The sequence below is a fragment of the Octodon degus genome, unplaced genomic scaffold (genome assembly GCF_000260255.1).
Source record: "Octodon degus isolate 3935 unplaced genomic scaffold, OctDeg1.0 scaffold00245, whole genome shotgun sequence".
In the NCBI taxonomy this organism is placed as follows: Eukaryota; Metazoa; Chordata; class Mammalia; order Rodentia; family Octodontidae; genus Octodon; species Octodon degus.
This window is the reverse complement of record NW_004524821.1, coordinates 360,860-375,459: the sequence shown is the minus strand read 5'-3', so window position 1 is coordinate 375,459 and position 14,600 is coordinate 360,860. Positions and strand designations below refer to the sequence as shown.

General features: G+C 44.5%; 1 protein-coding gene and 1 pseudogene across 1 annotated transcript in view; one reads left to right on the top strand and one right to left on the bottom strand.

The window, feature by feature from the left end:
- Nucleotides 1-2,274: 2,274 nt before the first annotated feature.
- The window catches only part of Ermap (erythroblast membrane associated protein (Scianna blood group)), a 20,965-nt gene continuing 8,639 nt past the window's right edge, over nt 2,275-14,600 (top strand). Inside the window, exons 1-6 of the mRNA XM_004645935.2 lie at nt 2,275-2,342; nt 8,804-8,905; nt 9,109-9,447; nt 12,345-12,461; nt 13,024-13,056; nt 14,013-14,045. Coding sequence (XP_004645992.1) covers nt 8,809-8,905; nt 9,109-9,447; nt 12,345-12,461; nt 13,024-13,056; nt 14,013-14,045 — 619 coding nt within the window. The 5' untranslated portion in view covers nt 2,275-2,342; nt 8,804-8,808. The remainder of the gene's footprint in view (nt 2,343-8,803; nt 8,906-9,108; nt 9,448-12,344; nt 12,462-13,023; nt 13,057-14,012; nt 14,046-14,600) is intronic.
- LOC101560583 lies at nt 5,652-6,203 on the bottom strand (annotated as a pseudogene).

Below are 14,600 nucleotides of genomic sequence, written 5' to 3'. Positions count from 1 at the left end.
GCCCCTTATTTTTATTTCTAATGGTGACACCGCATCAGGAAATTCCCTCCCATCACCCGAATCACTACCAATCTCACCAGAAAAGTCCTTCATAATTGGCAAACTATTAGGCTCATGGTAGTAGATGAATTTTTTCAGAATTCTAATTTTTACTCAGAAGGTTATATATTTTTTCCTTGGCAAGAAAGTTCTTAATTCCCTCCCACCCCCCTTCCCACTTGAAACAACAGATGCTGCTCTGTCCCTGTGGAGAAAAACCTGCCAGGCCCGGGAAAGTGGAAAACCACAGCGTCTCCATCGTGCTCTCAGATTACAAAGTGCTCCCCGGGCTTAGTGACTCTTTACTTTCTGGCTCAGTCACCCCTGTGTGTGACCTTGAGAAGGCCACCACACACTAATATGCAGTAGGATAGCATTTGTACCCTTCCCATTTTGTTCCACAGAACATTGACACACAGGTTTCGGAGGATTGGGATTAATGAAATCGGTAATGATTGCAGCAGTTTCATGCCACTCATTGATGGGTATTAACGTGCCAGCTGTCTTACCCATCAGGATTTTGTAGTGTTTTTGAAAATATCAACACAGTGGAAAAGGCCATAGAGTGAACATGGTTTTGCCTGGCCTGGTGGATCTCCAGAAGGGTTGCAGAGTTGGGCTCATGGACCTTGAGAACTGTGGCTCGTGGGGAACTTCTGGACCTGTAAGCTGGGAGATGCCGCCATCATGAATTTCAGGGCAGCACTGTTAACAAAAGCAAAAGCTCATAAACAGCACATCTTCCTATCAGGAAGGGACCACACTGTCAGGGTATTTCTGTAAGGCAACCTGGATGAATTTTCTTCTTTGGGAACTGGGAACTCTCTGGGGCGTTGCAGAGCGTTTATGTCAGAACTGTCCCTCCTAACTCCCCTCCCTGTGAGTTGATGTCCCTTGGGCATTACCTTGGTGAACTCGTGGCCTGTCCACAGGCTGAGCTGCCTCCTAAGGCTCTGCAGAGAGCCCAGGACCGGTAAGCAAAGAGATGCTGTGGCCTGTGAGGTTGATGGGGAAAAGAGATGCCATTTTGAAGGAGGGCCACTTAAGTTCACTGAAACTGTAGATAAACTCACTCCCTCACCCTCTCCCATGGAGCTAACCATAAACCCACTTAGAGGAAACCAGGGTCATCAAATAGGAACAAATAGGGCAAACTTGGGAGTAGGGCAAACATGAAGCCACACTGTCCCATGACAGGCAGATCGTCAACAGTGTCTGGGAAATGTAAAGTTGGTGGCAATTCTGTGACATCTCATAGCATTCCTGAAACTGGGGTAATGCGGTTACTGTGGAAACCTGAACAGAATATAACCTGAAAGCAAAATTCAGGTAGGTACCAACGTTTTGGGAGCCCTGACCCAAGAGTCAGGCAAACTCACAATAAAAGCTTCCTTGTTCCTTTGCACTTGGTCTCTTCTGTGGAGGCTTAGCTTCACTCCCTGCCATCTGCTGCTACAAGGTGTCATCTTGCAGCTTACTTACAAGTCTTAGCTACACCAAAATTGAGTGAGCTGAGGGAACATGGTGTGGGTCACCCACAGGTATCTGCTAGGCTCAGAAACTAATGTTAAGAGAAACATAGGAAGTCAGGGAATTCCGTACTATGTCTGTATCTCTTTAAAGTCCAAAATGCATAGAAGTATATAATGCATTGTTAAGAATACAATTATGGATATTATGAATATATGCTTTTGGATATTATGAAAGCAAGACAGGCGGGAAAGAGTTTATCACATGGTGAGGGACAGTCAGCATGTTTGCTCTTCAGAAAGCTCAAGTCAAGGTGTAGTTAGAGATAAAGGAAGCTGGCTAAAGAACTGACTAATTGGTGGTACCTTTACAGCCAATCTTCTAATTCATCCTGATTTGAAAAGTAAAGGCAAACAGCCTTCCAGAAAGGGGGTGATAGGACCAATTCTAGCCCAGGAAATCCCCGCTGCGCTTAAAGCTGGAGAAAAGGGAGCTGGGGCAAAGCCCCCTCCTACCCTTCAGCACTCTGTGGTTCCCTCCCTTTCGGGGAGCCCCTTCTTCAGTCTGTCCCTTTATCAGGGGTGGACAGGCAGGGCGTTGCTTGTTTGTTTATACAGAACTAGAAGGGTGACTGTGGGCTGAGCAAACTCCTGGCTTAGAGGCTTGATCCTTGGAACAAAATATGAGCTTCCCTGAAGCCCCCCCTCCAGGCCCTTCCGGCCCCTCTAGCCCGTCTGCCTGATGCCAGATCTCCCCAATGGGTCACAGAGTGTTCCCAGCTCGGAGACTCCAGCTCTGCCACTGAGGGACGGGGACCTCAGCTTCCACAAGGGGTGAGTTTTCTTCCCTCTCCTCTCTCTTCATTCTTTCAAGTCCGTTTACTTTCTCAGGCTCATTAGAGAAACAACTCCCCTTTTGTTCTTATTTACTATAACATTTTAAAGGATATAGTGGGGTACAGTTAATTGTTATTTCAGGAACGTGTGACATGAGAGTTGGGTGTGCTTTGCTTTTAAGACCCTTCTTATCGTTGTCCTCAGTGTTAAGATCACAGCCCTTACTATTTTCTGGGTCTTGAGCTGTCTGATTTCAGACTGATCATTTGTAAATTTGTAGGACCTCTTAAAACTGTTTGGGACTGGCAAGGAAGTGTCTGAGGCAGTCATTCTTTTCAAACTTAGAAGTTTTTAAAAAAAATAAACTGTTTCGAATTTAAATGTACACGACTGCCATTATTTCCAATATATATGGTGTCAGGGGGAAATAGTTACTCTATGAAGACTTCCGCGAGCCTTCAGCAGACAAATGCACAGTAGAAAAGCGAACAAGGTACAGACAGACACCGGGCTGCTGCAAATAACAAATGAGTAATCAAAAGATATACAAACGAAAATGAAGCACCACCAAATTTTTAGAAAAGGAGGGTCATGTTGTCACTCATTACATAGACAAAATGTTTTAAAAAATGATAATACCCACTGAAGGCAAGGCTGTGTGACAGCAAGGAAGCGCACACACTCCGTTCGACTGACATGGTCTCTCTGGCGGGCAATCTGGCAGCACCAGTTAAAGATCTTTCTGTTTTAAAAATGCAGTTGGGCATAGTGGTGAGTTCCTGTAGTCCGGACTACTTGGAGGCTGACACGGGATGACCCTGCGTTCAAAGCTGGTCTGGACAACTTTGTGAACCCTTGTCCCAAAGTAAAAACTAAAAAGAGTTCTGATATAATTCAGTGCAATTATAATACCACCACCACCACCACCACCACCAAAAACAAAAGAATAAACAAGAAAAACATGAGGCATTCTCAAGGCCTAAGAGTTCAAATGACTTGGCTGAACTCCTAAAGACACTTGAGTTAGAGGCTGTGCCACCACCGGGACTCAGCGACCAGCTACTACTGGTAGCAGTGTTCAAGATGCAACATACTGGAAAGCAGCCTAAATATTCTACTACGGAATTATTTAAAAAATTCTCACATGTCCATGGTAGAACATCAAAGCCATTGAAAGAATAATTGATAGCATAATAAAACATATACAATGTAAGGCTTGGTGAAAACAGGTACCAAAACAATAGATACAGTATGTATAGTACTACTTTTTAAAAGGGTTATATACATGCTTAAAAATATTTGAGGAAACATTATCTCTGGATGGAGGAATTATAGATGATTATTTTTTTAATTTTTATTTTTTTTCCATAATTTTATTGAGAAACAAATAGCAATGAGACAGTTTCAAACCAAATTGGTAGGACAATTTCAATAATTAACACATTGCATACTCTCTTCCTAGTGGTTATTTGCTGTACAAGATGCGGACATGATATCCTATTTACAAATACTATTAGAACAAATCCCTCTATTCATTAAGAGAATGTAACTATATCTCTATCCTAACCATTTTGAATATACAGATACAAAATGGACATTCATCTGTATCCCCTTTTTTGTTTAGTTCCATCATTTGAATATTATAGGTGCGTTAACTCAGCAAAATATTCTAAAAGAGTCCAGTAGTCCATAATAGTATTGGGTCTTCCACTTGACTGGCAATGTCAGAAATTGTTGACCTGAGTCCCCTAGATGATTAATTTTTTGGGGTCTGTTTTTGGAGGTAGTTTTCCGATTTTCCAATAAGTAGTACAGAAAAAGCCCCATATTGTGGGATGTTTTTAGGAAGTAAAATACTTCATATTTTTTAGGGGAAATTTCTCCATAAAAGAATTTCATTATAAGGGGAGCGGGAATCATTTTGCAACTCATGGTACAGACCTCTGGATTCATTCATCATTTATTCATGCATCTATTTATGCATGTTTCACATGCTGCTTCCAGAAAGGTCCTGGTGCCTTTCCTTGCGTGGTACTGTGACACATGCAAGGCTGCCCTTCCTGTTCCAAGTGTAAGAGAGGGCAACCCCGCCTGCTTTTGGCATTGTTGTTGGTGCTGAACGCAAGATGTGCAGAGTTTCAGGGGTATAATGGGAACTGTCATTACTATAGCACAATATTATAAAATAGAAATATATTTATGAGTTAATGGTAATTCCCTCTTACACTAATATAATCTGATTACTATAGTGTCTATATTATATGAAAACATGATGGAGGGAGAAGCCATTCTAGCCACCTGGCTCAGAAGAACAAGTCCTGGAGATCTAGATGGCGACCAAAATAGTTCTTACATCCATAAGAAAGCATGCTATAAAGCCCTGCTCATACTTCTTGTTTTCCCATTCAATGCTCTGTGAGTGAGAGACCCTGCCGACTGGTTGCAGCTTCTGTGACGAGAACTGTGGGGACCTCCAGTTCGGCTTCTCTTTCTGTCTCCCTTCCTTCCTGCCCGTGCTTTCCCCTTCCCTTCTACACACTTATTTTCATTTTTTTTTGTGGAGCCGGGGATTGGACTCAGGCCCTTGCGCTTGCCAGGTAAGCGCTTATTCTACTGAGCCATTTCCCCAGCCACTACACACTTCTTTTCTTTCTTTTTTAAAAATTTATTTATTTAATTTGTGTGTGTGTGTGTGTGTGTGTGTGTGTGTGTGTGTGTGTGTGTGTGGCCAGCTCAGCCCACCAGGGGGTGGGGCTCGCTGGCATGTGGTGCTGGGGGATTGAACCCACTGAGCCATCTCACCAGCCCTTGTTTTTTTTTTTTTCTTTATGCCAGAACTAGGGGTTGAACTCAGGCCCTTGCGCTTGCCAGGGAAGCACTTATTCCACTGAGCCATCTCCCCAGCCCCCTACACCCTTATTTTCTGATAACCAAAGTGATACATGTTTGAAGCTGAAAATTTGGAAAATACACAAAGAAAACCGTAATGATTACTTATAATCCTCTGCTCACTCTCAGAAGTAACTACAGTTTTTTTTTTTTTTTTTTTGAAAACAATAATTTATTGGTTTTCTTTCCAAAGTATTGTGAACTTACAAAAATGAGTGAAGTTTACAGATTGCTTAGTTCATACTTAGAATGCAAGAGGTGAGGACCTGCTCTGTGTGGCCGCTGATGGCGGCTGGGCACTGATGTTTAATACCAGCTCCCCCAGTCTTGCACTACTGCCTTGGGGGGCTGCGCTCCTTACACACCGTCTTGTGACATACTTAGGTCACCAGTCAAGTCACTGGAATGTAGAGGGGCTTTTTTTGTTGGGAGGGGGACTTTTTTTGCTTTCCTGCTATAAAAATGAAATCTTCAGTTCATTTCTGAAAAATAAATTGGTCAATAAATTCATTTTGTTCTGCTTCTACTTTACACAAAGCTTCATATTCAACTCGATACCTTTCTAGCTGCATTTTCTTTTCTGCTATTAATGCTTGAAGTTACTGTTGCTGGGCCTCCCGCTGCTTTGCTATAGATTTGAGCAAATTCCGAGCCCCAATGGCCTTCATCTTCTCATTTTCTGCTTCTTTCGCAAGTTGGTCAACAAGCTCAATTAGACCACCAACTATTTTCTGAAACTGGCCAATCTTGTCCACAAAGTCCTTGCACTCTTCTTTGAGCTCTGTGGTGTGCTGTGTAACCTCGGGTCTAACACCCGCAGCTTATTCAGCTCATCAAAGTGCAAGCCGGCTTCGCCCAGGATGTCTTTGGCCATAGCTGCCAACGCGGTAACGGCGGCACCCTTCGGCCCAGGCAGCTGCTGTGGACACACAGCTTCTTTCCCCAGTACGCCGCCACCAGTAAACAGCCGGCCGGTCTCGGCCGCTGCCACAGCTACAAGGTAACTACAGTTTGACATCCACATTCTTTCCTCTTTTCTAAGCATTTCCCCCTATATTATAGGACATGTACCCCTAGGAACATCATACTACACCTAGCTTAAAAATACTTCCTGTTTGGGACTGAGCGAAAATTTTCCAGGGGTCTTAAAGGTTGCTCCTCCACATGATTTTTAATTGCTGTGTAGTATTCTGTTCCAAGAATGTATCATAAATAGTTAACCATTCTTATCTTAATGGAATTTTAGGTTGTTCCCAATTTTCCCTTTTATAAATAGCTGTGTGATAAGCATTCTCTCATCAAAAGCTTATGTACATCCTTATTCGTTTCCTTAAGAATTTTTTCTAAAAGTGAAGTTGCTTTGTTTGAAAATTATAAATAGCAAAATTTTTTACATATTCATAAATAGTTGGATATTTATTGCTAAACTGTCCTTGTGAAAGTTGTTAGCAATGGACAACAGAGTCAGTTTGCCTACACGTGTGACCACTCCGGATTTTTTTTTTCTAATTTTGGCGGCTTGAAGGCAGGCAAATGCTATCTAGCTGTGGTCTTAATTTGCACTGTTCCGATGACTGCAGTGAGAGCTCCACTTCTGCTATTGTCCTGTCTGAGGTTAGTTTGCGCCCACAGCTGCTTTGCATTAATCAGCAGCTTGGTGCCATGCTTCAGGGAGACACCCCCTCTCCTCTGATGCCTTCTTAAGCACAGTGACAGTCTGATAGGACTTCTTATTTGCTTCTTATTAAATCATTTTATACCTATCTCTTTAAATCCCTGCTCTAACCCCACAAGGCGGGTATAGTTATGAGCTTCACTTCCCGTGTGAGCAAGAGGAAGTCTGGAGAATTCCAGTAACCTGTCTAAAGCCTCGAGCCCAGAAATGGCCAAGCCAGCCCCAGCTCTTAACCACTTCATCGATCGTCGGTACCTCAGAGCTCATAACTGTAGAGGTCTCATCCTACTTGATTTCAGGCATCTCTCGTTCAGCTGGGAGCTCCGGGTCACACACGGAGCCTGTCTACTTGGGGTATGTTTCAAAAGCCACTAGAAAGTTGAAGGGTTTGACTGAGGACATAGCTCAGTGGTCCAGTGCTCATGTGGGCTGAGCAAGGTCCTAAATTCAATACCCAGCACTGAAAAAGGAAACCCAAATAAATAAAAAATAAAGATTGAGGTGGGTTTGAGGATTATGGATAACTCCAGGGTGTCCTTGCCCTTACCTAGTTAGCTTCAATTGTAGCTGGTTAAGTAGAGTGCTTTTTGCATTTACCTAACTCTTCCTCATTTGCTCCTGTTCCATTTCTGAGTAGCTAATGATGTGTAGGAAAGTGGGAAGGTCAGAGAATAACAAAGCAGAATTTTCCTAATGTATTCTTAACCCCACAAGAGGCCATGGCCTCAGGTCATTTGCCATGGGATTGGAGAGGGGTGTTGCATGTGTCAGGATTAAAAACCCAAAGCAAGCCCGAAGCAGCATGCTTTGTACCATGATTTGGGGGTTTGAAACATGGTGGTATTCAATGTGCAAGTCCAACTGTGGTTCACCGACCTCCTCCCAATGCCTCCTGTAAGCCTCATCTCTGCCCAGTCCATGATCTTCTGGGATCAGGCTGGCTGACTTCTTCCCAAACCCTCTCTTTGGAAAGGATGTGAAATCCTGCAGAGAATTTGAGAGACTTATATCTTCCTACAGTGTGTCTATTCTAAGCTTAATCCTCATGATGATAAAACAGCATGAGAGATTCTGGCTCCTGCCTCAGGAATTTCAGGGTCCCGCACGGTCAGTGTACACTGTAATCTACACCTCCCGGGGATAACTGTCCTCTTTGAGTTCAGCAATAATAATAACATCTACGTATTTATTGAGCATTTGTTGGCCAGGTATCTGTGGCCAGTGCTTTGCATCTTTTCCTTAAATCCCCCTACTCACCTATGAAGAAGGGGCCCCCACCCCCTTATAGAAGAATTAGAGGTTCAAGGATGCTATGCTACTTTCCTAGGTCCTTTGAACTAGTAAATGGGCCAAACTAAGACTTGAACCCAGGACTTTCTAACTCCAGATCCTGGGTTTATGGAATCAGCATCTTTAGGATGAATGGAGGGATTTCAGGGGCCTGGTTTGTTGTGTGGCAACCAGCAAAGTGGTCAGGGAGGAGCTTCAGGCCAGCGGGTACGTAAAGACTGGCACTTCTCAGGCCTGGCTTAAACCCTAACTGCAAAAAGGGGCCAGCCCTTAACTGTAAGTGCTCCTTCTGAGTATGCATCCAGACTGCTCCATCCCTTCTCATGTCCTTTGCACTGTTGCCCGCAAGCACAGTTATTCACAGACTTAACCTGAAGCCTGGCTTCTGTGCGTCCTCACCTCCTGCCCTTGTGGTCATCCTGGGAGGAGGCACCGTTGTTACAGCATTCAGTGAAGTTCAGTCAGGGAGCCAGTGGGGGAGCCGGGGTTGGAAGCCATGGGGCTCTGTGGTTCCTGAGTGCCAGCCAGGCCTCAGGCTCAGCTCCGGCATCTAAGTCAAACCCCTGAAATCATGCTCACCACCCATTTCTGGGGTCTGTCCTAGGCGAGATGCAGATGACAAGTTCCTCAAGCTCCCGGCTGTCTGGCTGCTTCCTCTCTCTGATCTTCCTCCAGCTGCCTGCGTGCCTGTCAGGTAGGAGCCTCGGCACCTCTCTCCCAATGGAGTCTCCAGAATAAGGAGGAATGGCCCGAAACTTAACATTTTTTGGGTTCTGCTCTTCCCCCAGTCATTTCCAATGCCCTTCCTGGGCTCCATCCTTCCCGGTGGTACCCTCTTCCTTGTCCCCTCCTAAGCTTTCTCCCTCAGCTCCTCCCAGCTCACCTTGTCTTTCCTTTGTTCATGCACAGGGAGTGCAGGCAAGTCCCATCTGGTCTGGCCTGGGGGCACGGCGGAGCTGCTGTGCCCACTGTCCCTCTGGCCGATGACTGTACCGGAGGAAGTGAGATGGCTGCGGCCCTCACACCAGCAGGGCTTCCGTGCTGTGCACGTGTTCCTGGGTGGGAAGGACAGAGATGAAGATGTGGTGCCAGAATATAAGGGCAGGACAGTGCTTGTGACAGATGTCCAAGAGGGCAAAGTCTCCCTGCGGATCCACAATGTGAGCCTTGAGGACCAAGGACCTTACCTATGCCAGATCCAGGTTGGAAACCTGACGCAAGAAGGCACCGTGACCCTGCGGGTTGCAGGTTAGGAGGGGGTTGAGGTGCTTGGGGTCATTTATGGGGTCTGGATGAGCTTTAGGGATTGATAAACTTTTCTTTCTTCAGAAAGCAGTTTTTTCTTGCATGGATGGGCCAGCATTAGCTGGCTGGTCTGCTGATCACAGGTGAAACTGTACAACTCTGGCCTGGCATGAGGAAGAAACCCGGGCTATGGAAAACACTACACAGTGCAGGTGCTGGTTAAAGATAGCTGGTGGCCTGTCCAGCTTGTTGACTCAGGCAGTAGCGTTTCCTTCCTGGGTCACATTTCTTCATTTCTTCAAGAAACACATAACCATGCTTTTGGGAAAAGTCCTCACTTGTTAGAATAACCAGCTGTGACATGGATTTACTTAGAGTCATTCTGGGGGTACCTGAGTTCTGAAAGGTCAGGGAGGTGGAGATAGAGGCTCTCAAATGGAATTCAATATTTAAAAAATGTGTATATCAGCCTCTTAAAACTCAACCCAACCTGACTCAACCCAAGTCTTTTTATTTGTTTGTGTGACAGCAGCCCCGTGTGGTTACACGCTGATTATCTTTTGGTCATATACCAAAAAAGAGGGCATGTGACCACTTTAATAAATAGACCTCTTTAAAACACACAGCAGCTAGTATAAAGATGCTTCCCAAACATGGAAAATGGCTTGGGGCTGCAAAATAATTTTTATTTTTAAATTTATTTTATTTTTTAAAATTTTTTTGCAGAACTGGGGATTGAACTCAGGCCCTTGCGCTTGCCAGGCAAGCCCTTATTCTACTGAGCTATCTCTCCAGTCCCCCAAAGTAATTTTTAAATGGAGGTTGAAGTGCCCAGAAGAATTTAGAGTCAGGTGATGCAGCTACTGCCATGAGTGGATTTTGAAAGGAATTTGGATAAAGCTAGAGACCGTCTTAACCCACTGGGAAGAGGGTGGAAGTATGGTACGGAGAGGCAGACATGTAAGTTTGACAGTTGCCCCTGTTCCTCAGAGCAGGCTGTTTAAGGAGGTCCTCTGCACCCAGGGCCCTGACCAGAACCACACATGTGCTGAGGTCCAGCCAGGGCATTCCTGGGCTGGTTTACTCAGGGAGTCTAACCCTTCCAGTTCCAGGCTCTGAGCTTTAGTTTGGATGCTGGATGGATCCCACTGCTGTGCAGTCAGTGGGATGGTTCCAAAGACTTTGGGACAGGCAGAGAAACCCTGAAGGCAGGTGCTTCCATCCCTGGCTGCAGTCTACTCCCTGGACAGACTGCGCTCTTCTGAACAGCAGTACCCAGCAGAGTCAGGGACAGTACTCTGGAATATGAACTTTTTTCTTGGTGGTGGTGCTATGGACTGCACCCAGGACCTTGTACATTGTAGGAAAGTGCTTCACCACTGAACTACAGCCCCACCCTGCTGATGTGCCCTGTACTGTCTGCAACATAGTCTTCAGCTAAGAGAAGAGTGCAGGCGTGGTCGTAGTGAGTGGTAGGGTGGAAAACAGGCGTGAAGCACACAATGGGTCTAGAGGAAGATCTTGCCCTCGTAGAAACTTTTAAATTTTTCAAATTCTAAGAATAAAGCATGTGTGCTGTAGAAAATGAAAATTAAAATGATCAGGGTTGGGGATTTAGCTCAGTAGTAGAACCCTTGCCTATCAAGCTGGGAGCTAGGGGTTTGGTTCTTAGTACCAAAACCAAAAAAATGAACCTCAGCTAAAAAATGACCTTCAGTCTCAGAAATGATAAAGAAATCCTGATAATAGTTGATATATTTCTTCTAGGCTTTCCTGCATGCTTGTATCTCCAACTAGCATGGGTGGTCGTGTGTGTATTCCTGGTCTGGGTCCCCCCCCCCACTGCCCATGTCATGAGCAATTTTTGCCTATGTCCTTAAGGAATATTTTGTAACATGCTTTTAGATGCTTCATAGGATTTCACGGTGTGGCTACAGAATAATAAAGAAATAACCAGTCTGTTTGGGGAAATCTGGGTTTAAAAATTCTTTTCCTTTATATCATAATGGTACAATGAAGATCCCTGCATAGATTGGGAAGGTGATTTTGATTGTTAGAATGTGTTTCTGGAAGTAGAATTAATGTGTTAACAGGCACGAGACTTTTAAAGACCTGTGAAACAGGGAGTCTTATTGTAGGGAATCATGGTTTCTGAGCCAAGAGAGATGTACAAGGCCTGGGCATTTGCGGGGAAGAGGGGCCAGATATCTGTTAACCGTATTTTCTCTCCCTCTGTGTCCATCCCTTCTCTTACTACTGCCATTGCTCCTGCCTAGGTGCTAAGTTATTAATCTGACCAATCTCTTCAAATCCCATTCAAGCCCTAGGAGACAGCACCCCTTATCCCTACTTGACAGATGAGACAAACCCAGCTGGCACATGCCACTTGTCTTAGCCCTCTTTTCTTTTTTTTTTCCTTCTCTTTTTCTTTTCTCTTTTCCTCCCTTCCCAACTAGGCTTTAAGCCTGCTGTTTTGCCCTTGCTGATGGTGCTGAGGGAAAAGATACTGCTGACTGCTGTTCCAAGCAGGCAAGAATTTGAAGAGGAGGCAGAGAGATGTGCCTGAGGAGGCTATGGGTGGTTACTCAAGAAAGCACCTGAGGGTCTCTGAAGCCCCCACATTATTTTTTCTACTGAGGTCAGGACAGAACAAGATTATGGTTGAGAACTGACCTTGAAACATCCTCAGGCAGGACCATCAAAACCCTTCCTGAGAAATGAACATTTCCCTGGCCTTTAATGCTCTCCAATGTTTGACTTACCGTGAGAAACAGTCTGTTGGTTGGGGTGTCCCTGGAGGTGGTGGAGGCAGCTGGGACGTGCGTGGGCCATCTGATATCTGAGGCAAGGGAGCTGCTCCCTCGTGTCTCCCTGAGGTGCTCATTGGTGGTCTGTTTCAGTCCCATCTTCGGAAAGACTCTCTTCCTCAACAGTGGCTCTGGCTGTGGTCCTACTTGTCCTGGGGATGCTCACCATAGCAGGCATTTACATCATCTGGAAGCAAAGAAGGTCAAAAGGTAACTAGGTAGTGGCCTAAGGTGTGGGAGATGGCTACTCTGGGAAAACACCAGAAAGAAGTAGAAATAGATATGATGCTTGTCCACAGACTGGAGACTGTCCAAGTGGATGGGAGAAGGCGGGGAGAGTGCACCCTGGAGACGCACATTGCAGAAGGAATGCAATAAATTGTGGAAAGGCCCAAGGCAGACTTATAAATGCTTATCCTCTGAGAAATTAGACAATAATTGAGCATGCTAGCCTTGTAATTAATTAAGAAATGAAGACCTTCTAATCAAGAAATCCAATTGTATTCATTGGATTAAACTCTCATAAAAATGGCCACATTTCACAGAGATCCCACGGTTGCAATGGTCTTGGAAAGTTACAAAAGCCAACACTTCTCTACCTGCTCTGTCTGATGGCTTGAAGGCCCTGTAATCTTTCCAAAAGGTCACACACCCACTATGACCAGCAGTCACTCCTACTCAAGTAGCGTGGGTCATCTTTGGACAGCTATGTTTGCTAGAAATAACCCTTCTTAAATTCCAAATTATGTATTTCTCTTTCTCTCCCTTCTAGAGAAGCTTCTTTATGAACAGGCGATGCAGGTAGGTAAGTGTCCTAGGCTGGGGTAGGGGAGAAGTTTCTGTTTTGTTGATTTTGGTGTCACCAGATCCCAAAATTAAGTTGTGTATCTGAAAGTCCCATCATCCACTGTTCTTCGTGATGGTGATGGTATGTAAGTCCATCGTTTGTAGTTTTCATTAGGTCTTGTAATTGATTACCTTCCAATATTTGGTGATTTTTATTTGTGATCTCATTGCTCAATTTTCTTCTGTGGGAATTACGTGGGTCAAACCTGGGGAAGCCTTTATTCATTCAATAAATAATTGATAGTCATCTATTAAGTGTCCTTGACCATAGTAGATGCTGGAGATTTGATGGTGAGCAAAAGCAGACACAGCCCTGGCCTCCTAAAACTTCCAATCTAGCCAGGAATATTACATAAATTAAATAATTACTCAAATAGACTATGTATAAATGCCATGAAGTAAAGGTCCCAGCTCTGTGACAGCTGTGACCAGGAGAACTAACCACGCTTTCAGGCCCAGGATGTGATGTTCCATTGGAAGCATGGGAAATAGTGAGTTAGGCAAGAATGGAAAACCTGCCAAGCAGAAATGACAGTCTGAGAAAGAAGCATGGTCAGGAAGAGAAATATTTATGCAAGGAGTGAAAAAGTCCAGACATGTGGAGAAAGGGGATGGAGCAGAGTCATGAGGCGTCTTTTAAATCACAAAAATTTCGGTCTCTTTTCCAAGCACAGTGAATGGGGACATCTGGATCAGAAGTGTGCTTTGAAAATTTCTTCCCGGTTGCAATGTTAAGAAGAAACAAGATGTGGAGGACAGTCTGGGTTGCTATTTGTGTCAGCCAGATGAGACACCATGAGGGGCTGAGGAGGGAGATGGGATGAAGATGGACAGATTCAAAAGCAGGCAGAGCCAGTAGGAATCAGGGGTCCTCAGGGTAATGCAACACATTTTATTTCCCTTTTCTTCCTTTAGAAAATCTTCTTGAAGATCACGCAAAAGAAAAAGGTAATGATAGATAAAGAGCAAGGGTAGGCAATAAGTAATATATTGTTTTTCCTTATATGTAATTACTGATACTTTATTAATATTATTGGAATTGGGCTTCTAGCATCAAGAGGCTATGGGTTGGTAGCAGTGGGTGAGGACATGCTCACGATCAAAATGCATAGTTCTGGGTCCTCAGAAACTCTTCACCAGCCTTGCTACCAATCACTAAAAAGGGAGTCTGCATATTGTTTAAACATGTTAATATGATCATATGGGATGAACGAAAATCTCAAGAATCCACAGAACCCTGGCCTGGAGAGAGTAGTGTGATACAAGGGGAGGGTCACAGTCAGCAGCACCTGACTCAGCTTAATGGCCTACTGCTTATTGGCCTTGAATAAGTTGCATTACTTCTCTGAGCTTTGGTCTCCTTATCTGTAAAATGGGAATAATAAGTACTCTTTTTTTTAAACATTTATTTATTTATTTTGTGTGTGTGTGTGTGTGTGTGTGTGTGTGTGTGTGTGGCCAGCTCAGCCCACCAGGGGGCGGGGCTGGCTGTATTTCATCCAA